Source organism: Olea europaea, chromosome 20 (assembly GCF_002742605.1).
Source record: "Olea europaea var. sylvestris chromosome 20, O_europaea_v1, whole genome shotgun sequence".
Taxonomy (NCBI): domain Eukaryota; kingdom Viridiplantae; phylum Streptophyta; class Magnoliopsida; order Lamiales; family Oleaceae; genus Olea; species Olea europaea.
Window position 1 is genome coordinate 1,118,957 of NC_036256.1, and position 27,988 is coordinate 1,146,944.

The following is a 27,988-nucleotide window of genomic DNA, read 5'->3' on the forward strand; positions in this document are numbered from 1 at the left end:
TAACAGTCTTTAAATAAAATGTGTAGCTCTATTTTTCCCCCAATATTCCTATTTTTGTCAAATAAACCATATTGTCGATTGACAATCGTAATAGGCCCCCACAATCAAAATCCTAGTTCCGCCACTGATTCGATGAAGCCAAAATAGACTCGTTCAACTTGTATTTGTACGACACATTTCCGAAATGAATTAAACACCTATTTAAACAGAGGAATAAAGATTTCAGTATCGAAAGAATTAAGATATTGTACACCCCAACAAAGCATCACGCTACAAAATCTCAAATCATATAACATGTCCATACGAGCCGGGTTTGACGGGCTATTACAAATTCACTTCGGACGTGAAATCATGGAAGAACTATTTAACAGATTTGAAGAGAGAGTTGAATAGTCTGCACTTCTATTTAGTCCTAATGCAGATACTTGATAACTTCATCTCATAGTTCCAAGGTGGAGTCGTCTCACGGTTACAGACTCCCCTGGTTCCGAAGAAAAAGGCGAACAGTAAAATCTATAATCCAAAGAGCTGGGAGTCGAACAGATATCATTCCAAGCTATCTTACCAGTTAGTCGAAGTACACTTCCAATCTATCACAATACAAAGACAGTAGGCATATGAATGATGAATCCTTAAACGTATCTGATGTTCAAGAATACACACATTCTCCAACCCCGAATCTTCAACCATGTCGCGAAGATTTGTTACCACCATGAAATAGTATTATGCAAACAAAATCTTCTAGATTTTCCCACGACATTCAAAACGCTGTTCTTAACTCAGTGCTCCAACACAAGTATGTAGCGGAAAATAAGCTGTCCAGTTTACGTTCAAACACTTGATGGCACGATAATCAATACTATAAACACTTGAAAAAAACTAACAGCTCAAATTACTCCCAAGAAATACATGGGACACTGAATAAAGAATATTTGCCTAATGCCGGGAATATCAGATCATGTTATGTTTGCTAGTTAAACCACCTGGTCCGAAGAAATGTGCTGATCTAAAACCAGGGTGATGGCAATTAGCCACAAATAACAATGAATGCATAAAATATTCCAAGCATAAATTCAAAAAAAGAAAAAAAATGTACAAGTCTTCCATCTCACCTTCCATTATTACGTCACATGATAATAAGGGAGCTTGGCAAGGACTCTTGGCGCCACATCTGTAGCACAATCCTGCCGTTGACATAAAATAGAAACAAAAGCCGGAAATTTGGTCCCAAAAAAAATCTGCTGTTGTTGGCATGTGCCACAAACAAAATTATTTTCGTAATTGACAGTAGAGGGAACAAGAGGAGAAAAATAATCTATCTATGCAGAAGATTCCTTGGCAATCTTCTCTGCCTTGGCAATGACCTCTTCGATTCCTCCAACCATGTAAAATGACTGTTCTGCAAGGTCATCATATTTTCCATCCAGGACTCCCTGTTGAAAACAGTTGAGCTGTGCATCAACTTACGACATCATATTGAACAAAGCACTTATAATAAAGAAAGGAGGAACAAGTTAAGAGGAAATATTGACTAAAATCCTCTTCAAATAGCAGATTATAAACCACCAATCATAAGAAAGAAGTTCAAAATTCCCAAGAAACAGCAGTTTATGAATTCAGACACATTTTTTTTCCCCAGTATGCTTTCTTCTTTACGGATGTAAATTTCATTAGATAATATCAAATGGAAATGTTAAAGTTAGCTATACAATTGATGGAGAGCAAAAATAAAGCACGAGCAGCAAGGAAGTCTTTACCTGGAAGCTGTTAATGCTCTCCTTCAACTCAACATATTTGCCAGGGGCACCCGTGAAAACTTCTGCAACATGGAAAGGCTGGCTCAAGAACCGTTGAATTTTACGGGCACGTGCAACAGTCAATTTGTCATCTTCGCTGAGCTCATCCATTCCAAGAATGGCAATAATATCTTGAAGATTCTTGTAGTTCTGGAGGACTTTCTGTACCCCACGGGCTGTGTTGTAGTGTTCTTCTCCCAAGATATGTGGGGAAAGCATGCGAGATGTTGAGTCAAGCGGATCGACAGCAGGATATATACCAAGCTCAGAAATCTAAATAAGAATAATAAAAGTCAAATTGTAGGTCACAATGTTTTTTGCAGTAAAAGAAAGTCTAAATTACCTGTCGCGATAACACAGTTGTGGCATCCAAGTGAGCAAAGGTGGTTGCAGGAGCTGGATCTGTCAAATCATCAGCAGGCACGTATATGGCTTGGACAGAGGTAATGGAACCTTTCTTAGTTGTTGTGATGCGCTCTTGAAGGCCTCCAAGATCTGTAGCCAAAGTAGGTTGATAACCCACAGCAGATGGGATACGACCCAGCAAAGCAGACACTTCTGAGTTAGCCTGCAAATAAGTTAGCAAGACGAACGAAGACATGGTATTATCAAGATGTGATCCAAACACAAAATACTTAATCAAGAATGATTAAATAATGCAAACCAACCTGGGTAAATCGGAAAATATTGTCAATGAAGAGAAGCACATCTTGCCCTTCTGCATCTCGGAAATGTTCGGCCACAGTCAGTCCAGTAAGTCCAACACGGGCACGAGCACCAGGGGGCTCATTCATTTGACCATAGACTAGTGCACATTTGCTATCAGCCTGATAAATATTTTTTGCATTAAATACATGTAAAAATGGGAAGTATAGTAAACTAGCAAGAGAAAATATTAATTGGATGGAACAATTAACAAAATTTAAATATACTAACCTGCTTATCACCTAGCTTAATGACACCACTCTCAATCATTTCTCTGTACAAATCATTACCCTCACGAGTTCGTTCTCCTACACCAGCAAAGACAGAGAAACCACCTGACAAGAAAAGCAAATGGCAGAAGTCAGAAGTCAGAGCCTTAAGCAAGCCAGGGCTCGATGAGATAGAATGCAAAGAATCAAAAACTAACCATGAGCTTTAGCAACATTGTTAATCAGTTCCATGATAAGTACAGTTTTTCCTACACCAGCACCACCAAACAGTCCAATCTTTCCTCCTCTTTGGTATGGTGCAAGAAGGTCGACAACCTTATACAACAATTCAACACAGAATATTGGTGACCAACATAAAGAGGGATGAATTTCCAAACTACGAAAAATAGCAGGTGAATGGGATTGGAAGCCATCAAGTACAGATTGGACCTCTGAGAAAGTACCTTGATACCAGTGACTAGAATTTGCTGTTCAGTTGCTTGCTCCACAAAGGCGGGAGCTTCACGATGAATTGGTAAGTAGTGATCGGTTTCTGCAGCACCATTCATATGTTAGTAAAGACACAAGCCCTTTTTAGTCACTAAAAGAGTTGGGTCAATCCGAAGCAACACCACTTACTAATATCGCCTTTCTCATCAATAGGCTCTCCAATGACATTCATGATACGGCCAAGAGTTGCTCTACCCACGGGCACCTTTGATGAAGTGAAGAGAAACAAAATCATCGTCATATGAAAAATAACACTCTTAGAGGACAAAATCATAAACAACTTCTTAAGAGGACATAATCATAAACAACTTCAGAAATCAAAGTAAGAACGATCTGAGTAAAAATTAACCATCCCAAACAGAAAGTCAAACCATACTTGAGGCTCACGACATCAAGTCTGCAAACTGTTTGGAACAGAAAAGCACGTGGGGTGTCAAGACCTAAACAGACATCATATATATCTTTAAAATCACCTCCTTAGTCAATGAAGACAAGAACTGACCACCATAAGACCTCCACAAAAGAAACGAAGATTACTCGCTCTCAATTAAAACCAAACTATTTGAGAGATGCTGAAGCTAACCATGTCAATCATAAATCCAGACACTGCTTTTAACAAGCAAATGTAAATGTCATCTGAAAAGTGTTGCAACTTTACAAATAATACCATCCTTTAGTAACATGACCCAAATTTTAAGATTTATTCAAAAAATTCAAAGCTCTAAAAAAAATTCAGTCTTTACCATATTAAGTCAATCAAAGAATTCAAAATTTCTAATTAAAAAATAAATTTCTCAAGAATCAAGTTCCCAAAATCAAATTGAAAAGGCTTAAATCCACATCAGTTCAGATCTAAACCTATGTTCGCCCAAACCATAAAAACCCCAAACCTGACCGTTTGAAAATTATATCAATTTACGAGAATACAAAGTCTTCAAATAAATAAAAACAAATGTTTAAGATAAATCTGAAACGACAACTCACGGTGATGGGGGAGCCAGTATTGAGCACGCGCTGGCCTCTGACAAGCCCTTCAGTACCATCCATAGCAATACACCTGACGACGTTCTCACCCAAGTGCTGGGCCACCTCCAAAACCAGCCTGATCTGATTATCCAAGACCTCCAACGCCGTCAATATCGGAGGCAAACCGTCATCAAACCTCACATCAACCACAGCACCGATAACCTGGCACACCTTTCCGATCGCACCTTTCCCGGTAAACTCATCGGTGATCTTCCCACTGGGACCTCCACTGGTTCCTTTGGGCGGGGATGGCGAAGAGGAAGGAGCGGCAGCGGAGGTGGCATACTCAGCGACACGGTGGAGGAAGTGGCCCACAGGAGATGGCCGGTGCTTTGGTTTTGGGGCCGAGTTCAAAGCTCTCGATAGAGAGCTACGGGAGCCGGAGGAACGGAGTAATGAGGCTAAGAGCCTCCGCGAAGCCATGGCAGAGCTGTAATGATTTTCTAGAGAGAGTAAGAAAATGAGAGGGGGAATGCTAGGGTTATTGTCAATTGGGAATTAGGAGGTATAATCGAGGGAGAGAAGGGATGACTGAGTAGCGCACAGACTGTACAGTGTTGACCACTGGGATAAAATTTTCAGCATTAGTCCCCAAGGCTTTGTAGAAGTTTGGTCTTAACCTACTAATTGTTAGATACAATGTATTTGCAAAGTCATCATGACAGTATCGACCATGTAGATAGTTTAAGAAAGCACAATCCTCCATCCTTGATCCGCTTGTATTGATTATCTAGCATTCCTAGAACTTTTCCACAATCCTTTTTTATTTATCTTTTCAATTTTAACTATTATTAAGAAAATAATTAATTAATCACACTTGCACTATAAATTGGATAATTTTAATCACCTTCAAAAAATTCTCAATGGTTGGAAATGGTAATGACAATCTTTGTTCGTCCCTTCTCGTTCCATTGTCATTCTTAGTATAATTAATGATCAAAATGACGGAGAATCGCATAAGGGACTAACACGGTTGCAAAACAAGTAAGTTGGGGACAATACGGCCAAAAATATAAGTTGAGGACCAAGTGTACGAAGTCTGTAGGTTGGGCACCAGCACTTCAATTTTCTCAATTTTTTTGGGGTAAATATAAATAAAATGGTAAAGATTGATTTGCAAAAATGTTAATGGTAAGGAATGGTCAACGACGTGCGGCCTGGGCGCGTGACAAATGGCGCACGTTGAGTTGTTGATTTCCGTAATCTGGATCTTGGCAGGTCCGTTCCATGTCTACCCGACCCGACCGTCCGTGTAGCAAACAACAACGTGCATAAACCACAAGAACCCTAACTAAAATAGTGGTAAAAATTTCACCTAGTCCACGCATTTGTGTCGAGATTTTGGTATGGGGAAAGCAGCAAAAGAGAAGCTGACCCGATCTCTAAACGAGCACCTCAACACAATCCACGAAACTCTCCAGGTGAAAAATAAGTTTATTTAATTGTTTTTGTGATTTGAAGAACATGTTTTTTTGTGTCTTCTTGATTTGCTGTGATTATCAATTCTCTTAGCAATTTTTTTGTGCTACTTTGCAGATTTTGGATCAAACGCCAGCTTCATCTCTTAAAAAGGTTGGCTGGAATGAGGTCATTCAAATGGGTGAACAAATCTCCAAACAAACCACTACGGGTCTCTCCCTGTTTCTCTCTTTGTCTCTGTACGGTTAATTCAAGTTCAGTTTCTTGCGTGTGACTTCCTATTAACATGTGTGTTCGTTTATTGGTTTTGATTGATGGGTTTTTCTTAAATTCGTTTTCTCGTCCAAGAATTTTGTGACAGTTTATGAAATGCTTTGCAGTTCCTATTTCTTCAAGTTTTTCTTTGGTTATCATTATTTTGTTTGATTTCTTGAAAATTATTATAGTTTAATTTACAGCAGTAGTTGAAGTGAGTATGTTGGGAGTGTATCAAATGGATTAGGTGCAAATACTTTTTCACACCAGTCATGAACTTGGTGTTTTTATTTATTGCTTGGTGAGACCTTGTTTACTGAAATCTAGCTGTTTTTAATCTTTTGATTAGTCAATATTGCTGTGAATATTGATTGGTTTTGGTTAAATAAATAATGAATTTGTGTTGATTTTATAACACAATTCTGATTTTATAAATGACTACATAACCGGCTAACTCGACATTAGCTCATACTAGAAAGCCACTGTCAATAGAAAATGCTTAACAAAGTTAGCATTGTAATTGCTTCTTCATTTGACTTTAGACAAACTCATTTTCTTCTCTTTTGTCAATGTAATGCACATTAAGGAAGGTTTTCCTTTACATTTTGACATATTTGAAACGTTTGTTATGGCCTTGGTAACTTGAAATATTTTGTGCCTTTTTTCCATTATTAGCTGCACTAAAAGTTCATTCACGTGGACAAAGATTGAGAATTCAAAATAGTTATTTTGTTTGAGCCCCATTTTTGAGGAGAATAGGTTTTGAAATAGTGATTTTTTGGAAAATGTGTGAGTAAAATGTAGTGAAGAGTTTAGGGTTTACGTGTAATTTGTTTAAACCTACCGTGTACAATTTTAATACATGAATATTTAGATTTTATTTTGAACGTTATGCAAAGTACAAGAACTAGTTACTCCTCTCATTTAAAAAATCCCATCTCTCCAAAAATGAAAATCAAAGTTCAAAAAAAAAAAATAAATAAATAAAAAGATACTCATTTTGAAAAATAATTAAGCCCCTATTTGACAACCATTCTTTCTCTCTTATTCTGATTTTCAACCACACATTCTCACAATAAAATATTTTTCACGTAAATTCAAAAAAAAATTCCTAATTTTTAACCACACATTCTTCAAAAAATTACTATTCAAAAACTCATTCCCCCCCCCCCCAAAAAAAATAAATAAAAAAAATAAAATCTGTCAAAAATTAAAATAAAACATAACATGCATTAATGCATAGATAGAATTTGAATAGACGTGACCCCACTTATCCGTGTCCTGCCTTTTTGGAAAAGTTACATCTCTGTGTCCATATTATGGTGTTAGAATCTCATGTTTGTGTCCATGTGTGTGCTTTGTATTTGACTGCTCACTAGAATGCTGATGGTTGGTTTGAATCTCAGCCAATATCAAAATTGTATTTTCCCAATAGCACTTCACAAGCTGATGGATATTTTAAACAAGTAGAACTGTATACCAATGATCACATTTACATAATAAAAGAATTCAAGTGAAAGAAGGAAAAGGAAGAAATGGAAGGATAGGGAGAGAGCTGTGTTTGATGTTTATGAATTCGTTCTTGTTGCCTTATTTAGATGTCTTGGTTGTTCAGTTCCTCCTCAAAGCTGTGGATGTCCAGTTAGTAAAGCTAAAAATGGTTTTCTAGGAAATTGACACAATATTTCTCTACTTTCTCTTGTAATAGGGGATATGTGTGGGAAAATAGCCTCATATAATGTGGTTTATTTTGTCTTTGATCTCTAATGCAGTTGGAATGCTTTACACTGGAGAAACCCCAGAAGTTAAAGTGCTCGAAGAAAACATGGCTGCATACTTCAATATGTTGCAGGGCTTCCTTTTACTATCCCATGGAAGTTCCGTCGGAGCAGGACCAACCCTCTCTTCTTGCATTCATTCGTCCATAAAACAAGTTGTTGACAGCAGTTTCATGTTGTTGAAAGATGCAGTCTCTTCATATGGTGTCCTCTCTCTCCCATTCGCTCTTTCTCTCAGCATGTGTGTGTAATAACATGCGTGACGAATCTGCATGCATCCATGACCATGACACACTTCTTGCACAAATATGTCAGTAAAAGATAATCTTTTCTTCATGAAAATATGATCCCATATTCTTGTATCATTATTGAATTGGATAACTTCCTGGTTTTATATGGTTATGATTGTAAGTTAGATTGTCAATTCTCCACTTCAGAAAAGGGACAGAATGTTGAAAATATAATCATTCGTCTCAGATCCCTAATTTTCTTGGAAATCATGGTCAGCTTGTTGTACACTTCTTGTATTACTAGTTATATTGTTCTCCATATATCAACATTCTCACAATTGGCAAATACTCGCAGTCTTCTTATGTTAAAACTTCTGTAATAGACAAATAGCCAGATTTTTGGAATGAAGTCCTGTTCGTGTATAGTGTTCTGTAAGTAAATTTCCTGTTCTGTTGGGTTAGAAAACCAAGCACTTACTGGATGCGCGTGCTTCTTCAATTCCTTAAGAGTAACGCCATTTAGCCACACAGGTGCTTAGCACCAGTCTATGAGCAGTGGGGGCACTGCCACGTTTGTTAATTAAGTTATAATACATTTTGTGTATTGGGTTGGTTCTAAGCACGAGAGGGGCTGAACAATGTTTATTCATTCCTTGAGTTCATTTATTTCATACATCATAAGTCATGACATCTTTTCCCAAATCACTTGTAACATTACATCATGCTTGCATTATTTGAGTATGAAATTTTTTATCGTATTTTGCTCAAAATCAACTCATTCCTTCTCCTAAATGATTGTGTAGGATCCAATGATAAAGCTAAAAAAGTGTCAATTCCACAACTAGTGGGCACAGTCTGGGATGTATGTTCGGCCCTTAAGAAGACTCCTTCGTCAAATGTAATGGCAATCGGACGAGCAATGACCCAAGTTGCAGTTTCCATTAAGGACGTTCTTCGTGAAATGAAGGAACTGAAACCAGCTTCCTTTGATCCAGTGGACGAAGCTTCTGATAAGGTAGACATCAAAGCAGAAGAAAAACCAGATGACGATAATGATTCATGTAATGAAGATCTGGGCAATGACCTGTCTCCTGAAGAGATGAAAATTGCTCATTTAACTACCAGCGTTGTGTCTGAAACACTCGCATTTATCAAGGAACTGGTTCGCTCTATTACAAGGTTGCTTAAGCAGGAAAGTGTAGATGGTTGTGCTATCTCAACAGATTCACTAGAGAAACTTTTGATGTTCTCTCAGAAAATTGGAGTACAAGTTGATGAGCTCGGGGCATGCCTTTATCCTCCACAAGAAATCTCTGCAATTAAGGCTGCTTTGGAGAAGATTTCCAGCTTTACTTGTGAAACAGAATTAGAGCTAGGAAATCTAAAAGGCTCTTCCAATGACTTTGTTACAGCTTGCACTGGTTTGAGGAATTCATTGAAACGGTTAGAATCCGAACTAAGTTGCTTAGGTACAAGTATTGTCCCAGAAATGGAAAATCTTGATTTAAGCAATTAGAGAGAGGTCCACGGGTCTGTTCTTGTATGCTTTTGATTATACTGAACTTGTAAGAACTCGATCATCAAGGTTTCTTTTGTTTCCCTTAGGCTAGTTGTAAGTAGTCACAGCTGAGAGGCTGAGAGACAATTCTTATTTGCACTACTTGAATTCACATTCTCACTAGATATATTATTTTGCTTCTCAGACGTGGCTTAATACCGTAGAACAAGGCCGGTAAGTTCACTGGTCCAACTGCTTCGGGTTATTTGGCCAATGGTAATACAGCCACAAGGGACCAGATGGGCCAAGAGAAGTCGGAGAATTGGAATGTGAAAAAGATAAACAACACAATCAAGACGCTTGTTCATAGTGGGTCGGAGTTATGTTGTCCACCGATGAAGTGGCAACACCATTATCCACTATGGGCAAGAGATCGGTGCTGATCAAGACATTTTTAATAGTTGTTAAGAATAGAATAGTATTGGTTACTAAACATGCACTTAACTATCCTATGCATCATAAGTAGATTTCACTACTACTATAAATTTTAGTCATGTCATTTGCCAGCAATGTAGTGAACAAAACATAATCCTGAAAAATTAATTTGAACATGAAATCAAGGTAGCTGTTCAATAAAATTTGGCATCAGCCTACCCAATAAAATTACAGTTGAAAATTAGAAAGAGAGGGGATACAAAGTGATCCTCAGTCGGAGAAAAAATAATGGTATTGAAGGTAAAGGAGGTTGTTTACAAGAAGCTATGCTCCTCTCGATTCTCAAATAACTTGAAGACTGCCTTTATGATTAACTCAAGAAATTTCGATTATGGTCTTCATCAATTGGTAAGGAACCAATATGTAGAGTGACTTGGTCGACAACTCAATAAAGATGGGATCGTAACAAAATTTAGGGTTCCATCTTAAAATATCAACCTTGTTTAGAAGAATAATTCGAGCACTTATATGTTGGCTAATTTCATATTTAATCAATGTGAAATTTATTCATTAACATGCACCTATCACAACAATCTTCATATTCAATTGCTCATTAAATACTATACTAAAATTTGAAATCTATCTTAAAAAATCAACATTGTTAAGAAGAGTAACTCAATCTTTATATGTTAGTTAAAATTCTTATATTTAATCAGTGTGACATTAATCCTTAAACAGATGGTTGATAGCATATCTATGAAGCTAACTAATCAACCTAACTCGAGGCACTAGAATTTTGTTCGCCGTATTGTTCAATCATGTCCAATATTGCGAACCAAACATAATCAAATAATTTATGAAGCGAACTAACAATCTTTGCCTCGTAACAAAATCAATAAGAGAAGCTCAATATTCTTGCCAAACCAATTGCAGATTAAAATATCAAGAATGTGGCCGGAGGTTAGCTGAAAGCACCAGCATAAATATCATCTTAATGAACTAATATACATCAATCTTTAACATTTTCTTGGAACTGAATATAAAGCAACAGAATAGAAATACTTGCATTAAAACAAAAGCAACCAAATAAAAGATTACGAAAGAAGATATCATACATAAACATTCTTAAACCTGTTTTTAGGATTTTCAGACACAGAGACTTTTACTTTTTTATCAAGAAGTTTGTGTGTTTTGATCATTTAGGAAGAACGATATTTTGAATAGTAAATTTTTGGAGAAAGTGTAGTTAAAAAGTAAGAAAAATTTTAAATTTACATGCAAAATATTTGTGTAATGTGTTATTGAAAATGAGTACGTATAAAAGGAGTTCGGCTAAGGAAGTTATCAATTAGGACATCCCCCAGCCACAACAGATCCAAGGACGTAGGGGTCCCTTTAAATTTTAGGATCAATTTATTTGAAAAATGTGACAACAAAGTTGTAACAGTTGCAGCTTGCAAGCTGTGAAGCCTGTGATTCAACACCCCAACAAAGGTAATGACAAATGTGTGTCATTACATTGTTGGATTCATCTCCCTTGAGTTCCTTGACATACTCATCCAACAAATCTTGTCTGATAGACAAAGTATGATAGAACAAAAATGAAAAGAAAGAAAAAAAAAACTTTAGCCAGATCAATGCAGCATTTCGAGGACAGCTCACTATATATAAACACTCAAGCTGATTTTTATCAATACATTACGAAAAACCCACAACTACAATCACTCATACACCACTTATTTCTATCTATTTATGATTTAAATCATTTATTGACACTTTCAAGCATGCTTAAAAATAAGCAGGACAGTGCATGACCTAACCCAGATTTCATAACATGGCTTTGCCCTTTAAGACATCTTCGGCTGCGAAGAGGAAAGCCTTAAAGACCTTTCTCGAAGAGAAAAAAAAAATACTAAACTCTTGTTCATTATAATCTCCTATTTTGTCCACTACTATATATACAACATGCACTTAGTCTTAAAAATTATGGTAATGCAGTAAGTTGTTACCAAAATAACGACCACAAAATTTTTCAATATAAAGGCAAACAAAGATCACAATTACACAATAATTCAAACAACTTTCAGATCACCCTATCAAGATGGCCTCTGATCAGCATCCAAGTACTTCAAAATAAGATTACATCAAGATGGTCAACTAGCACCTAACTAAATCCACCCTATCAAGGGTGGAAATTCAGATAAATCCTTCTCACATCTTATTTATTATTCAACCGCATTATATTAAATAAGGAAATAATAGAGCGACGGGCTTTTCCATTGCTTCCTAACAAGAGAGAAACTAAGCACTAATCAAAATTACTCGACCATATCGGGTTGACTTGTGAATTAACCTGGCACTTAGTATGTGTAGCCCTTAACAAACATTCCCTTCTTAGCTTCCTCGCTCTCACCTTCAGCTGAGTACTTTCCAAGCTGTGCCAAGGAATTCGCCTTTGCACGCACCAAAAGTGATTTCTGTGCAGCTTCTAGGTTCTCTGGGCGTCCTTGCCATGTCTTAAGCACGGTGTTTTGAAGTGCTCGTGCATAGGAGAAAGAGACATGCCAAGGATTGGGGCTCTTGTTCATTGCATTGAGGTTCAATGTCGCCTCTACTTCAGATTGTCCTCCTGACAAGAACTACAATAGGAAAGAAATTTTACTGAAGGGACATTAAATCAAAAGAAGTGTTCATAAGGAAATATTAGCAAAACTAGGAGCGCTCAAAGAATGACCCCAACATTTACAGTGTGATGCAGTGAAAAAGAGCATTCCCGATGCAAGTATTCAGTTCAAATCGATCATTTTCATTTTTCATAGAACTGTTTAATTAATATAAAATGAAAACAGGACAGTTCGACACATCAACTTGTTAAAAGGTCATCGTATGGGGTAAATTTGGCTGCACCAATTTTTTTATTTTTTATTTTTTCGTTTCTGATGTGCTTTTTATTTGAGGACCTCCAATTGCAGAACTTGAAACTCCGCGTCTTTAGTTTCGATCTCAATATACTAGTCAAAAGCTTTGCCACGCCAAATTTTTGAGGTTACACACTTGGTGCTTCAGGACAAATGTGAGCTATCAAGAGAAAAAGGTTTAATACCATGATTCCAGGAACTGCCGGAGGCACTCTTCTTTTAAGCATGGTGAGTGTATATTTGGCAATGGTCTCTGGAGAGGCCTTCTCTTTGTGTTCAGCGCCTGGAGTTACCATGCTAGGTTTAAGTAGAATGCCTTCAAAGACGACATTGTTCTCTGCCAAGTAGTAGAAGACTTCTGACCACCCACGCTCTGCCACTTCAAGTGTCCTCTCAATTGAGTGGTCTCCATCCAGAAGAATTTCAGGTTCTACAATGGGCACAAGACCATTGTCCTGCACAAGAAATCTCAAATTCATCCTCTAAATTCACCACCAGTAGAAAGTAAGATACCTGTCTTGTTCCTAGGTTTTTAAGAATAAACGTCTGGATTTAATACACTGAAACAAGCCAAGCATGCTCGAAAGAGAAATGAAAGGAATATAGTGGAATTCGAATTCAGATAGGTACCTGAGAAATAGCAGCATAACGAGCAAGACCCCATGCTGCTTCTTTAACAGCCAAAGCAGAAGGACCACATGGTATGCTAACAACAGTTCTCCTGAAATTTTAGAACGCAAAGGAAAAAAGGTCAGCACATAAAAGGAAACAATTTATTGACATGGACAGCCTGAAGTAAAGGATACAGCTGGCATTTTAGAATGAAAACAGCAAACCATTTTGCAAAACGAGCCCCTTGCTTATAGTATTCAGCAGATCTAGAAGCCAGTCCATCTAGCCCCTGGCACCAAGATTCATTGTTCGATCCTGGTAGCGGAACCAAGCCCTGTCAAAAAACAAAACAAAACACGGAGGTATGACATAGCAGCTTCTAACCCTGAAAGTTCAGGTAATTTGGTGATCTTCAAAACAGAAAAGGTACATTTCCTACAGATTAAAGTGACACAAGCTTACCTTATCAACTTTGATACCGGGTACAATATTCTCATCTCGCAAACAGTCCACAAACTTCTTTCCATCTGTAGTTGACTGGTAAAGTGTCTCCTCGAAGAGAATGGCACCAGAAATATAGTCACCAAGGCCAGGAGTGGTCAGCAGAAGTTGTCTATAAGCCTGTCTGTTTGTTTCTGTGTTGTCAAGTCCAATGGATGCCAACCTTTTCCCACATGTTGCATTCGATTCGTCGATGGCAAGGATACCCCGACCTGGGGATGCAATTGATTTCTGTTCCCAAAAATAATAAACAGAAATGAGAAAATGCTTTAGAAATGGCACCAAAGCTGAACTTCCAATTCATAAATGAGATAGCAACAATATTTGTGGCATAAAATACATTGGACTGCCCAGTTTACAATTACTAAGCATGTTTGGGTGGACTTAGATGAGCTTGCTTATTTTCGTCATAAGAGGAGACAAAAAATTTTATGCTGCTATTGCTAAGAGAACAGAATCTTTTATGCTATTCTAAATAAGTAATCTCAACTTCAAAACCTTTTTCAATTGTATCTCTAGTTTGGGTTTTAAAATCCAAATGATATGAAACTCGGAAAACATAGCTGGAGATGACACATGCTTCCGCAAGCCTATATATTAACTATTTCGAAGTTTAATTAATCAATTTGAATCAGTAAATGACAACAAAAGTGGACTCTGAATAAATAAATAAATAAATAAATATATATATATATATATATATATATCAACGGAGTGGTGTCATACTACAACACACAGAACCCTGAGCTCATCCAGAGTTACAACAAAACCTTCTTATTATCAAATGACAGAAAACAATTTTTGAAACTTCATTGGCTACAAGACTCTGTTCAATCACTCATTAGCAATAGCATTAATCATCCCAAAATCCAAGATTTACATTGATTAATACTAAATTAGATCTTTTTATATTAAAGCTACAAAAAGAAAAACAAAGTGGGATCAATTAGTAATAATCTAACTCAAAAATATTCGATCCCATGTTAACAACTCTGTCAAAAAATCAAAATCGGTTATCTAAGCATTCAAGCATTCGCTTTAAAACTCCTGGGGCTGGAATAATTATAAAATTCAAACAAGTCAAATACATCAACAAATCGTTCATGAACACAATGTTCCCCTCAACGATCAACCCGAAACTGAACGTCTTAGTTTAACTTAGTGATGAACAAAAAGTGAAAAGAAGACGGTATCGAAGAAAGATGCTAGCTTTATAAATCTTTAGCGACAATTCTTCAAAGTCAAACCGTAACATTCAATTCGATAAACCAAAAAGTACATTAACTGATTAACATACACGTGCATACAACTCGTACATCCATGAAACACCGTTTATTTAATTATTTAATAATTTCCAAATCAAGGCAGCTTACAGCGGTTTTAAGGAGCTCATCGGCGTAAGAGCCGGCGCGGATGACAGATAAACGGCGAGAACGCAAAGGGCCGGCCGATCCGGGGCGTTGATTGAAGGACTGGTGCAAACATGCTAAACTATCAAAATAATTAGATGGAAAAATTCAGCTATGATCATAAGCCAATTATAAAAAGAAAGAACTATGATATTGGCATGATGCGTAATAACATTCTTACAGAATTGGGAAGAACTTTATTCCCAATTAATAGGGGAAGTTTAACAAATAATAATGTTAAACCATTTATCGACATTCTAACTAGCACTTATTAAAATGTTGAGATTTATGTCCATCAACGTTAACAAGACACGGTATTAATTATATAATTTGAAAATTATACTCATAATTTAAAATTTGAGTAGGAATTTCGCAATCTTCAGGTTACAAACACAATGTAATCATTTAGTGTATGTATCAAATCTACTGAATACAAAAAATATTTAGATGATCAATGTGGAGGATGATGGGGGCCCATTTATCACCCAAATTAATTTTAAGAAATATAGGGAATTTATTCCCTATTTTAGCTAATGATGTTTAATGATCAAATTTTGATAACGAGAACCAACATCATATAGGATTTCATTAGATTGAAAAATCTTCCGATTCTTCATTGAGTATCCATTTGAATTTTTTTATTTTACATCATTATTAATCTAGTAATGATCCAATTGGTCATGCCATTCAAATTGAATTTTTGGTTCAATATAAGATATAATCTAATTATTTATTTTCAAATAATACAATTAAATATTATATAATCATATAATGATTAATGTCCACATGACATAAGTCATATGTCTTCCTTCAGGGGTAAACACAAATTCATAATTACATATGATATATTCTTCAAAGCATGTGCTATTTCAAGAGCAGGTTGTATTCTATTATCGCTTCTTTTAGAGCAATATCAATATTCTTCATAAATATTGGAATTGTATTGTCATGCTCTTCCAGAGCAATAACATATAATTATTTGAAATAATAAATTGTATAAGAATTTACTCTTTAGGAGTAAAAACATAATATACATATATCGTATTTAATTATGCTCATCTGAATTAAGTAAAATCTAATTAAAATATCTGTCAATAATAGTGTGCTACCTAAAGAACACTAGAATTCATTTTAGAATATTAACAATGTTGTGCTACTTCAGGAGCACTGATAGATTATTGTTTAAAAATATTAACTTTTCATGAGTATGTTTTCTAGACAAATATTAATATTTGTAGAGTTGTACTTCTTCGGGGGTACTCAATATTTTATTATTGCTTTTTCAGCAGCAATAAATTGATATCTTTATTTAAAATATTAAAAATTGTAATTCATGTTTTTCACAAATAATATATCAATGTTTTTCTAAAATATTGAAAATTATAATTCATTCTCTTCAAGAGCAAATAATATTCTTCTGAAATATTAAAGAATATAGTTCATACTTTTCAGGAGCAAGTAATATTCTTCAAGAATATTAATTATAATATTGTGCTACACCAAAAGCAACAACAAACTATTTATAATAGATAGATCTAGAGGGTGTTTGGTAGGAATTTTTATGTGAAAATGAATTTTTGAATAGTAAATTGATGGGAAATGTGTGGTTAAAAAATAAGAAAAAGTTTTTGATTTACGTGTAATATTATTTTAATAAAGAATTTGTGGTTGAAAAGAAGAGAGAGAAAAATGCATTTTGATAAAAATGGGTGCCAAACAGGGCTCTAATATTAATATTCTTCTAGAATATTAATCATAAAGTTGTGCTACTATTGTAGCAATAAAATGATGAAGTATCAATTTAAAGTAGAATATCTAAAGTTATTTAAATATTAATCATAAAGTTGTGCTACTATTGTAGCAATAAAACGATGAAGTATCAATTTAAAGTAGAACATCTAAAGTTATTTAATCAGGTTAAAAATACATATTATATATTTTGTGAATGTTGAACAATTAAGAATATTCCACTAAATACATATTCATTATTTTGTAATTATTGAACAATTAAAAAAAATCCACATTATGTTTTTATGAATCATCATAATTATTAATGAATAGAAAACGGATTCCAGAATAATCATAATACCATATGTACACATATTTAAAAGTAAATATATGTATGCAGACAAACGTAAATATGCAGAGCCCATACATATACCCTATTTATGTACTGACACATACGAAATTATGCAAACACATATATAGATATAAATGTTGGATAATTTAATACTTTTAATCACCGGATCTTTCATCTTAAATCATCAAGAAATACAAGAATTAAAGCGGAAGCGTACCTAAATCAGACATGGTTAATAGCGTCTTCCAAATCTACACGCAGTCTCCTTTTCCTATCTGTGATGGGATGCAGTAGAGAATGAATAATACGTGCGTGTGATCTAAGGACCATAACCTATTTATATAGCGACGCCCTTTGACCTAATTCGGCCCATTATAGAATTAGAATTTGGGCCCGATCTTTACACATATGTAAATCCACACTTTAATTGGATACATTAAAGCCCAAAATCGAAGCCTTATTAGATCACTTTAATTGGGCTCAACCGAATTCGATAGCCTATAATCTAACACACAATTATTCACACAGATAGACCCATCTATTGATTAAAAATCCTTACAATCTCCCACTTGGGCTATATGTGTCACCTTATAATTGTGCATTAAACATAACCTTATGAGTACTCAGAATTTTGCTATCATTATTGAATGTATCCCCAAACAATCCCGTCCATCAATCATATCAACATAGGATCAAAGCGACTTTCGCTACTTTCACGTAGCTAAACCCATCAATAGTCACGTATATCAATAAAATTGAATGACATGGATCAAGCATGAATGTGTAGCATGGAAATTACATGTAATGTGATCTGTGACATGCCTATTTCCAACTGGTCCACCTTAATACCTTAGTGAGATCATTTTAAACAAGTTTATAGATAATAAACCAAATAACTTTATAACTAAAAATAAATTTAACTTTAAATGGTATCCAAAATAACAGTACATGTGTCCAATATAAAAAGCAAAAATATAAACTCCCACTGAAACTAGATATCCTCAAGAGACATTACACCCATAGGAGCAGTGTGCTCATGAAAGACCTTGGGTATCAATCCCTTAGTAAGCGAATCCACAATCATGGAGTTTGTCCTAATATGCTCTATTGACACTTGTCCACTCTGAACTCTTTCTTTAACAGCCAAGAACTTGATCTCTATGTGTTTTGACTTTGTCGATTTTCTGTTGTTATTGGAATATAGCACTGCTGATTTATTGTCACAAAATATCTTAAGTGGTCTTTATATATTGTCCACAATGCGCAGCCCAGTGACAAAATTACGCAGCCATATTCCATGATTTGATGCTTATAACACGCTATAAACTCCGCTGCTATGGTGGAAGTAGCTATAAGTGTCTGCTTAGCACTCTTCCATGAAATAGCACCTCCATCAAGCAGGTAAATATAGCCTGAAGTGGATCTCATACTATCTTGGCATCACGCGAAATCGAAATCAGAATAATCGATGATCTCCAACTGATCCGATCTCCTGTATGTGAGCATGTAGTCTTTTGTTCTCTGTAATTACTGCATGACCCGTTTAGATGCTTTCTAATGATCCATTCCCGGGTTACTTAAATATCTCCCTAGCATCCCAACAATGTACGCTATATCCGGATGCGTACAAACTTGAGCATACATCAGACTCCTTATAGCTGAGGAATAAGGAATCTTCTACATTTCTTTAATTTCCAAGTCATTTTTAGGGCACTGACTTAAGCTGAACTTGTCTCCTTTAGCCACAGGGATGTTACATGATTTACAATCTTGCATGCCATATCTTTTAAGTACCTTTTCGATATAGCTCTTTTGTGATAATCCAAGAATACCCCGATAACGATCTCGGTGTATCTGAATTCCTAATGCAAAAGAGGCGTCACCAAGATCTTTCATCTCAAAATTCTTCGCTAGAAATCTCTTGGTTTCATGAAATGAGCCTATATCGTTACTGACAAACAATATGTCATCGACATATAAAACCAGAAAAATATACTTGTTCCCACTGAACTTGTGGTATATACAGTCATCGACCAAATTCATCTCAAAACCAAATGAGATGATCACCTGATGAAACTTGTAAAACCATTGACGAGACGACTGTTTAAGTCCATAGATGGATTTCTTTAATTTACAAACGATTTGCTTTGCATCGTCCGATACAAAGTTTTCTGGTTGTACCATATAAATTATTTCATTAATATCACCATTGAGAAACGCTGTCTTAACATTCATCTGATGTAACTCAAGATCAAAATGCACTACCAATGCCATTATAGTCCTGAAAGAGTCTTTCGAAGAAACCAAAGAGGAAGTCTCTTTATAATCGATGTCTTCTTTCTGTGTAAAGCCCTTTGCGACAAGACGAGTCTTATACCTCTCTACATCACATTTCGAATCCCTCTTGGTCTTAAATATCCATTTGCAAACAATGGGTTTCGCACCTTCAGGCAATGGAACGAGGTCCCATACGTCACTGTCCTTCATGGACTTTATCTCTTCATTCATGGCATCGAGCCACTTTTGAGAGTTAGAACTTTCCATGGCTTGACGGAAGTTGATCGGATCATCTTCCACCATTCCAATGTCAATTTCATGTTCTTGGAGAAATATGATGTAATCATTTGAAACCGTACTACTCCTCTCTCTAGTGGATCTTCTTAATGGTATTGGTTCTTGAGGCTATAAAGTTTGTTCTTCTAGAACAATTTGTTGATCTTGAGAAGGAGGTATGACATTATCTTGATCCAGAGTTGCTTCTTGAACAATATCAGGGATAGAAACCTGATCATTGTCAATGGCAATTGGAGGAATTTCAACATATTCCTCCTCAAAGACAAAGCCTGTAACCCTTTCTCCCCCCGCAAACTCAACATCCTCAAAGAACTGAGCATTTTCTGTCTCAAAAATTGCCTTAGTAGTGGGATCATAAAACTTGTAACCCCTAGACCTTTCAGAATATCCAATGAAATAGCAACTGATGGTCCTTACGTCCAGTTTCTTTTCATTTGGCTTATAGGGCCTTGCCTTAATTGGACACCCCCAAATATGTATATGCTTCAAACTAGGCTTCTTTCCAATCTAAAGCTCATATGGGGTTTTATCAGTGGCATTAATTGGAACTCTGTTAAGTATATAAGCTGCGGTCTTTAATGCTTCAACCCAGAGAGATTCTGGTAAGTTAGAATGACTAATCATACTCCTTACCATATCCTTAAGCGTTCTGTTTCGTCTCTCAGTAACACCATTCATAGTGGGTGAACCCGACATAGTGTACTATGGGACGATACCGCATTCCTCTAGGAATTTAGCAAATGGTCCTGGACGCTGTTCACTTGAACCATCATATCTGCCATAGTATTCACCCCCATGGTCAGATCTGACGCTTTTAATCCTTTTGCCGAGTTGGTTCTCAACTTCAGCTTTATAATTTTTTAGCACATCCAGTGACTATGATTTTTCATGAATGAGATATATGTAGCCATATCTTGAAAAGTCGTCTATCAACGTTATAAAATATTGTTGACCATTCAAAGAACCTGTAGGGAATGGTCCACAAATATCCGTATGTATAAGTTCTAAGACATCCAAAGTCCTATAGGCATGAAATCTCCTTTTATTGGTTTGTTTTCCCTTTATATAGTTGACACACAAATCATAATCTGTGAAGTCAAGGGTCAAGAATCCCGTCTGACACAAGTCTCTCAATTCTCCTTTTGGAGATGCGACCTAATCTCTTGTGCCACAACGAGGCAGAATTCTCACCAAGTAATTTTTGCTTTACACCTCGAGTACTTACATGCATGGATTCATTAAAAGAAATAATTGTATCAATTGAATAAATATTATCGTAGCCTGATACAGAACTGGAACCAACCAATTTTGAATNTTGTTACTTTTATAAAAGTCCTTTTTTTAATTATAAAAGTTTTTAAAAGAAGCTAACTTCTTTTAGAAATTAGCTATCAAACACTAATTAAATTAACTTTCTTAGGAAAAAATTTACAAGAAGTCGAAGCAAAAGTAAATGTTCTGTCAGAATGACTGTAAATCGATTGGGCTGCTTGTGTCTTATTGGTAAAGCCCATAATGGTGGAACAAGAAGGATCAGCTTTGAGACCTTTTGAATGTACAATGTAGGCCCATTGGGCCAAAATCTTGTGGGTAATGTACTTTTTGATAAGATAAACAATACTGAAACTTCAGAGAACATTTGAAATATTCAAAAGCATAGGGTCAATTGTGCAACAGCTTTATATTATTTAAATGTGAAGAACCGATTTGCACCAAATAGAGAGTTCGAGGAACGAAATATCAGAATCAGAAACTTGAGGGGTAGATTTGAAATCTCAGAAAATACAGGGGCAAATGCGTTAATTTTTAGAGTTCATGGATCAATTTTGAAATCTTATGGACCAACTTGCATAATATACAATCTCTGGGGCAAATAGCACGTCTCTAAAAATTTAGGGGCTGAATTAAACCAATCTGACAATTTGGGGACAAAATTACAAATTTATGAAAATATGGGGGACTGATTTGTTATATTGTTGAAAAGACAAGGGCCAAAATGCATTCTAGAACTTCAACGACTGATACGTTCCAGCGGCTGTCTTGCATTATTTAGCAACTGAAGGGGTGAAAATGCAAAATTTGATAATTTTTAGGAACTGATTCACAAAAAATGGGTAAAGGATTGTAAAACACTTGGGATGAAAATTCTATTAAGAGTATCATCAACCATTTCAACGAGATATCGAGTCAACATTGGACCCAATTTTCCAAAGGTAGTAAAGGATCTTGTTACTGACTTCTTCAATGAACTAAGATAATGAGGCCAGTCTCATATACGAGATCAAAGAAAAGATATGCAGCAACATGGATTGCATGGACTTTGGTGATAGTATGTTCAATGGGAACCTTACTCGCCATTTTGCGACGAGAACATCAGAACTCTTTATGGACAGCAATCAAAACTTAATGAGTTCAAAACAGATGCAACTCCTGTAGGATAATTTATTACTTTAAATCATCAGATATTTCAAGTTAAATCATCAAGAAATACATAAATTATGGCGGAAGAGTACCTGAATCAGATATGGTTAATGCAATAATGAATTTCGCGATATAATCTTCCAAATCTACACGCAGCCTCCTTTTTCTCTCTGTGATGGGATGCAGAAGATAATGAATAATACGTACGTGTGATTTGGGGACTATAATCGTATTTATATAGCGACGTCCTTTGACCTAATTCGGCCCATAATGGAATTAGGGACTTAGGTCCGGTCTCTACACATTTATAAACTCATATTTTAATTGGATGCATAACGGCCCAAAATCGAAGCCTTATTAGATCACTTTAATTGGGCTCAACCGAATTCGATAGTCTTTAATTTAATACACAACAATTTACACAAATAAGCCCACACGATCGTTTAAAAATTCCTTATAATCTCCCACTTGGGCTATCTGTGTCACCTTATAATTGTGCATTAAATATAACCTTATGAGTATTCAAAATTTTACTATCATTACTGAATGCATTCCCAAAACAATCTCGTCCATCAATCATATCAACATAGGATCAAAGCGGTTTTTGCTACTTTCATGTAGCTAAACCCATCAATGGTCACGTATATCAATATAACTGAATGACATGAATCAAGCATGGATGTGTAGCATGGAAATTACATATGATGTGATCTGTAACATGCCTATTTCCAACTGGTCCACCTTAATGCCTTAGTGAGATCATTTTAAACAAGTTCAGAGATGATAAACCAAATAAATCTTATAACCGAAATAACTTTAACCTTAAATCGTATCCAAAATGACAGTAAATGTGTCTAGCACAAAATGCAAACTCCCACTGAAACTAAATATCTTCAAGAGACATTACACCCATATGAGCAGTATGGTCATGAAAGACTTTGGATATCAATTCCTCAGTAAGCAGATCCGCAATCATGGAGTTTGTCCCTATATGCTCTATTAACACATGTCCAATCTAAACTCTTTCTTTAACAGCCAAGAATTTGATCTCTATATGTTTCAACTTTGTCAAGCTCTTGTTGTTATTGGAATACAATACTGTTGATTTATTGTCACAAAATATCTTGAGCGATCTTTCTATATTGTCCACAATGCGCAGCCCAATGATAAAATTACACAATCATATTCCATGATATGATGCCTCATAGCAATGAATCTCCTACTATCTTGGCATCCCGCGAAATCGGAATCAGAATAATCGATAATCTCCAACTGATCCGATCTCCTGTATGTGAGCATGTAGTCTTTTGTTCTCTGTAAATACTGCATGACCCGTTTGGCTGCTTTCCAATGATCCATTCCCAGGTTACTTAAATATCTCCCTAGTATCCCAACAATGTACGTTATATCCAGACGCGTACAAATTTGAGCATACATCAGACTCCCTATAACAAAAGAATAAGGAATCTTCTACATTTCTTTAATTTACGAGTCATTTTTAGGGCACTGACTTAAGCTGAACTTGTCTCCTTTAGTCACAGGGGTGTCACCTGATTTACAATCTTGCATGTCATATCTTTTAAGAACCTTTTCAATATAACTCTTTTGTGATAATCCAAAAATACCCCGAGAGCGATCTCGTGTATCTGAATTCCTAATACAAAAGAGGCGTCACCAAAATCTTTCATCTCAAAATTCTTTGCTTGAAATCTCTTGATTTCATGCAATAAGCATATATCGTTGTTAGCAAGCAATATGTCATCGACATATAAAATCAGAAAAATATACTTGCTCCCACTGAACTTGTGGTATATATAATCATCGATCAAATTCATCTCAAAACCAAATGAGATTATCATCTGATGAAACTTTTAATACCATTAACGAGACGCCTGTTTGAGTCCATAGATGGATATTTTTAATTTACAAACCATTTGCTTTGCATCGTCCGATACAAAGTTTTCTGATTGTACCATATAAATTGTTTCATCAATGTCACCATTAAGAAACGTTATCTTAACATCCATCTGATGTAACTCAAGATCGAAATGTGCTATCAATGCCATTATGGTCCTAAAAGAGTCTTTCGAAAAAATTGGAGAGAAAGTTTCTTTATAATCGATGCCTTCTTTCTGTGTAAAGCCCTTTGCGACAAGACGAGCCTTATACCTTTCTAAATCACCCTTCGAATCCCTCTTGATATTAAATATCCATTTGCAACCAATGGGTTTCGCACCTTCAGGCAATGGAACGAGATCCCATACGTCATTGTCTTTCATGGACTTTATCTCTTCATTCATGGCATCGAGCCACTTTTGAGAGTTAGAACTTTCCATGGCTTGACGAAAGTTGATTGGATCATCTTTCACCATTCCAATGTCAACTTCATATTCTAGGAGAAATACAATGTAATCGTCCGAAACCACACGTCTCCTCTCTCTAGTGGATCTTCTTAATGGCATTGGTTCTTGAGGTTGTAGAGTTTGTTCTTCTGGAATAATTTGTTGATCTTGAGAGGGAGGTATGACATTGTCTTGATCCAGAGTTGCTTCTTGAAAAATATCAGAGATAGGAACCTGATCATTGTTAATGGCAATTAAAGAAATTTCAACATATTCCTCCTCAAAGACAAAGCTTGTAACACTTTCTCCTCCCGCAAACTCAACATCCTCAAAGAACCGAGCATTTCCTGTCTCGAAAATTGTCTTAGTTGTGGTATCATAAAACTTGTAACCCCTGGACCTTTCAGAATATCCAATAAAATAGCAACTAATGGTCCTTGCATCCAGTTTCTTTTCATTTGGCTTATAGGGCCTTACCTCGGCTGGACACCCCCAAATATGTATATGCTTCAAGCTAGACTTCTTGCCCATCCAAAACTCATATGGGGTTTTATCAGTGATCTTAGTTGGAACTCTGTTGAGTATATAAGTTGCGGTCTTTAATGCTTCACCCCAGAGAGATTCTAGTAAGGTAGAATGACTAATCATACCCATCACCATGTCCTTAAGCGTTTTGTTTCGTCTCTCAGCAACACCATTAATAGTGGGCGAACCCGGCATAGTGTACTATGGGATGATACCGCATTCTTCTAGGAATTTAGCAAATGGTCCTGGACGTTGTTCACCTAAACTGTCATATCTACCATAGTATTTACCCCCACGATCAGATCTGACGCTTTTAATTCTTTTGCCGAGTTGGTTCTCAACTTCAACTTTATTATTTTTGAACACATCCAGTGACTGTGATTTTTCATGAATGAGATATATATAGCCATATCTTGAAAATTCGTCTATAAATGTTATAAAATATTGTTGACTATTCCAAGAACCCATAGGGAATGGTCGACAAATATTCGTATGTATAAGTTCTAAGACGTCCGAAGTCCTATTAGCTTGAAATCTCATTTTATTGGTTTGTTTTCCCTTTATACAGTTGACACATAGATCATAATCTGTGAAATCAAGAAGGTCGAGAATCCCGCCAGACACAAGTCTCTTAATTCTTCTTTTGGAGATGTGACCTAATCTCTTGTGCCACAACGAGGCAGAATTTTCACTTGTTAATTTTCGTTTTACACCTCGATTACTTACATGCAGAGATTCATTAAAAAAAGCAGTTATATCAATTGAATAAAAATTATCGTAACCTAATAGAGAATCGGAACCAACCAATTTTGAACAATAAAACAACCTAAATTTTCCATTTTCAAATGAAAAAGAATAACCAACTTTGTCCAAAACAAAAATAGAAATCAAATTTCGTCTAAAAGACAGTACAATAAATGTCTTAACAAGATCCAAATGAAATCAGTCTTTAACAATAATCTAAATTTTCCTATTGCCTCTATTTTCACCTTCTTGCCGTCGCTAGCATAGATGTATCTTTCACCATCACTTGATTTATGGCAACTTAGGCAACCCTGCATAGACGTACTGATGTGAGTTGTTGTACCAGAATCTATCCACCATGTAAGTCTAGGTACCGAAGTTAAATTAACTTCAGAACAAATCAAATGAAGAAGAATACCTTTCTTTACACGCCATGCGTGGTAATTGGTGCAATTCTTCTTCTTATGACCTGCAGCTCCACAGAAGAAATAACCATATTCAGTTGGTTCCTTATGTTGTTTCTTTTGCAGTGTTGTACCCACAATTTCCTTATTAATCTTCATTTTCTTGTTTCTTTTGTCCTTAGAGATGGTGGCCAAATGAGCACTTTCTGTCTTCTTATGCTTCAATCTTTTCTCTTCCTGGACACAGTGTGAGATGACCTCATTAAGAGACCATGAGTCCTTTTGACAGTTGTAGCGTCACCTTGAATTGAATGAAATGTACCGGAAGGGATATCAGAACCAAGTGCACCAACAAGTCTTCAGATAAATCCAACTTAAGTGCCTTTAGTTCTGAAGCAATGTGAGACATTTCCATAATGTACTCCCGAATGTTTCATTTCCCTTTATACCTCACTGAGACAAGGTTTGCAAAAAGTGTACTTGTTTCATCCTTTTCATTCTTGGCAGACCTCTTCTCAAAATCCTTAAGGAAACCCTTAGCCGTAATCACCTTATCGAACATAGTGCCCCATAATGTTTTTGGAATAGCACGCTTCATGACCATTAAGCTTATGCGGTTCGATGATTCTCACTTTTTCATCTCCCTCTTGTCATCAGAGGTACTCTTATCAGTAAGTGCAGCAGGTTGATCGACCCGTAAAGCAAGGTCAAGGCCCATGACTTCGAGAACAATCATCACGTTCTCTTGCCATGCCCTGAAGTTTGTGTCATTTAGCATTGGAATTGAATTGATGCTAGCAGATATATTAGCAGCAGAATTTGAAAATGAATTAGAGAACGTTTATTATGAATAGCTCACATGGATATCTTTAATATGTAAATAATAATAATAATCTCAAATAGTGGTAGGGCTCATCACAAGATAGCAAGCACAACATTAATATCTAGTCTTTGGACAGAGATATTGACTTGTAAGCAGTACTCTTGGCGTAGTGATCAAACATTGACGATAAAACAATGAATCAATCAACAAATATTTCTTTGGACCGATTTATTGATCACACATTAAACCAAATAATCGTCACACGTTTATCACCACAGGTGCACGTGTATTCGGCTAAATATTGACCTTCCTTTGGGCCGACCAATATTCCGATGAATAACACATGCACAAACACCTTTTAATATTCTAAGTTAGTTAATTTCCACAAGCGAGGTTGCTTTGACAACATGTTGCTTCAATTAACTAACTTTCGAATATTATATCTTTTAAAAGAGTCCTTGGTACCAAAATTTGAGAAAGAGAATCATTATTTTTGCATATTCGACTTAGTTTTAAACTTTAGGGGGCTTAGGATTAATAATTCAAAACTTTAAGTGGGCAAAATTAATTAATTTCAAACTTTAGGTGTTGAAATTAATAATCTTGAAACTTTAGGACCATAATTAATTAATTCAAAACTTTAGATGATCAATTAGAAAAAAATTTAAAACTTTAGGGGCCAAAAATTGACCAATTCATAACTTTAGGGATCAAATTTTAAAAATTTTAAACTTTGGGGGTCAATTTGAATTAATTACAAACTTTGGGGGCCAA

At 35.8% G+C, this 27,988-nt stretch overlaps 3 protein-coding genes across 3 annotated transcripts; 1 reads left to right on the plus strand and 2 right to left on the minus strand.

The window, feature by feature from the left end:
• Positions 1-880: 880 nt before the first annotated feature.
• LOC111369345 (ATP synthase subunit beta, mitochondrial-like) lies at positions 881-4,745 on the minus strand. Its single transcript, XM_022990826.1, has 9 exons — positions 4,205-4,745; positions 3,350-3,425; positions 3,175-3,263; positions 2,929-3,046; positions 2,733-2,836; positions 2,465-2,623; positions 2,140-2,364; positions 1,758-2,069; positions 881-1,433 (listed from the first exon to the last, which is right to left on the minus strand). The coding sequence occupies exons 1-9, from the start codon at positions 4,667-4,669 to the stop codon at positions 1,320-1,322; spliced, it is 1,662 nt and encodes a 553-aa protein (XP_022846594.1). The 5' UTR covers positions 4,670-4,745; the 3' UTR covers positions 881-1,319.
• Positions 4,746-5,393: 648 nt separating this feature from the next.
• Positions 5,394-9,627, plus strand: LOC111369346. The gene is made up of 4 exons (XM_022990827.1): positions 5,394-5,667; positions 5,783-5,876; positions 7,693-7,902; positions 8,732-9,627. The coding sequence occupies exons 1-4, from the start codon at positions 5,593-5,595 to the stop codon at positions 9,442-9,444; spliced, it is 1,092 nt and encodes a 363-aa protein (XP_022846595.1). The 5' UTR covers positions 5,394-5,592; the 3' UTR covers positions 9,445-9,627.
• A 2,248-nt stretch (positions 9,628-11,875) lies between these two features.
• LOC111369275 (fructose-bisphosphate aldolase 1, chloroplastic-like) lies at positions 11,876-26,995 on the minus strand. The gene is made up of 8 exons (XM_022990725.1): positions 26,846-26,995; positions 26,457-26,628; positions 15,266-15,378; positions 13,854-14,123; positions 13,616-13,725; positions 13,410-13,500; positions 12,965-13,234; positions 11,876-12,500 (listed from the first exon to the last, which is right to left on the minus strand). The coding sequence occupies exons 1-8, from the start codon at positions 26,993-26,995 to the stop codon at positions 12,222-12,224; spliced, it is 1,455 nt and encodes a 484-aa protein (XP_022846493.1). The 3' UTR covers positions 11,876-12,221.
• Between the last annotated feature and the right edge of the window lie 993 nt (positions 26,996-27,988).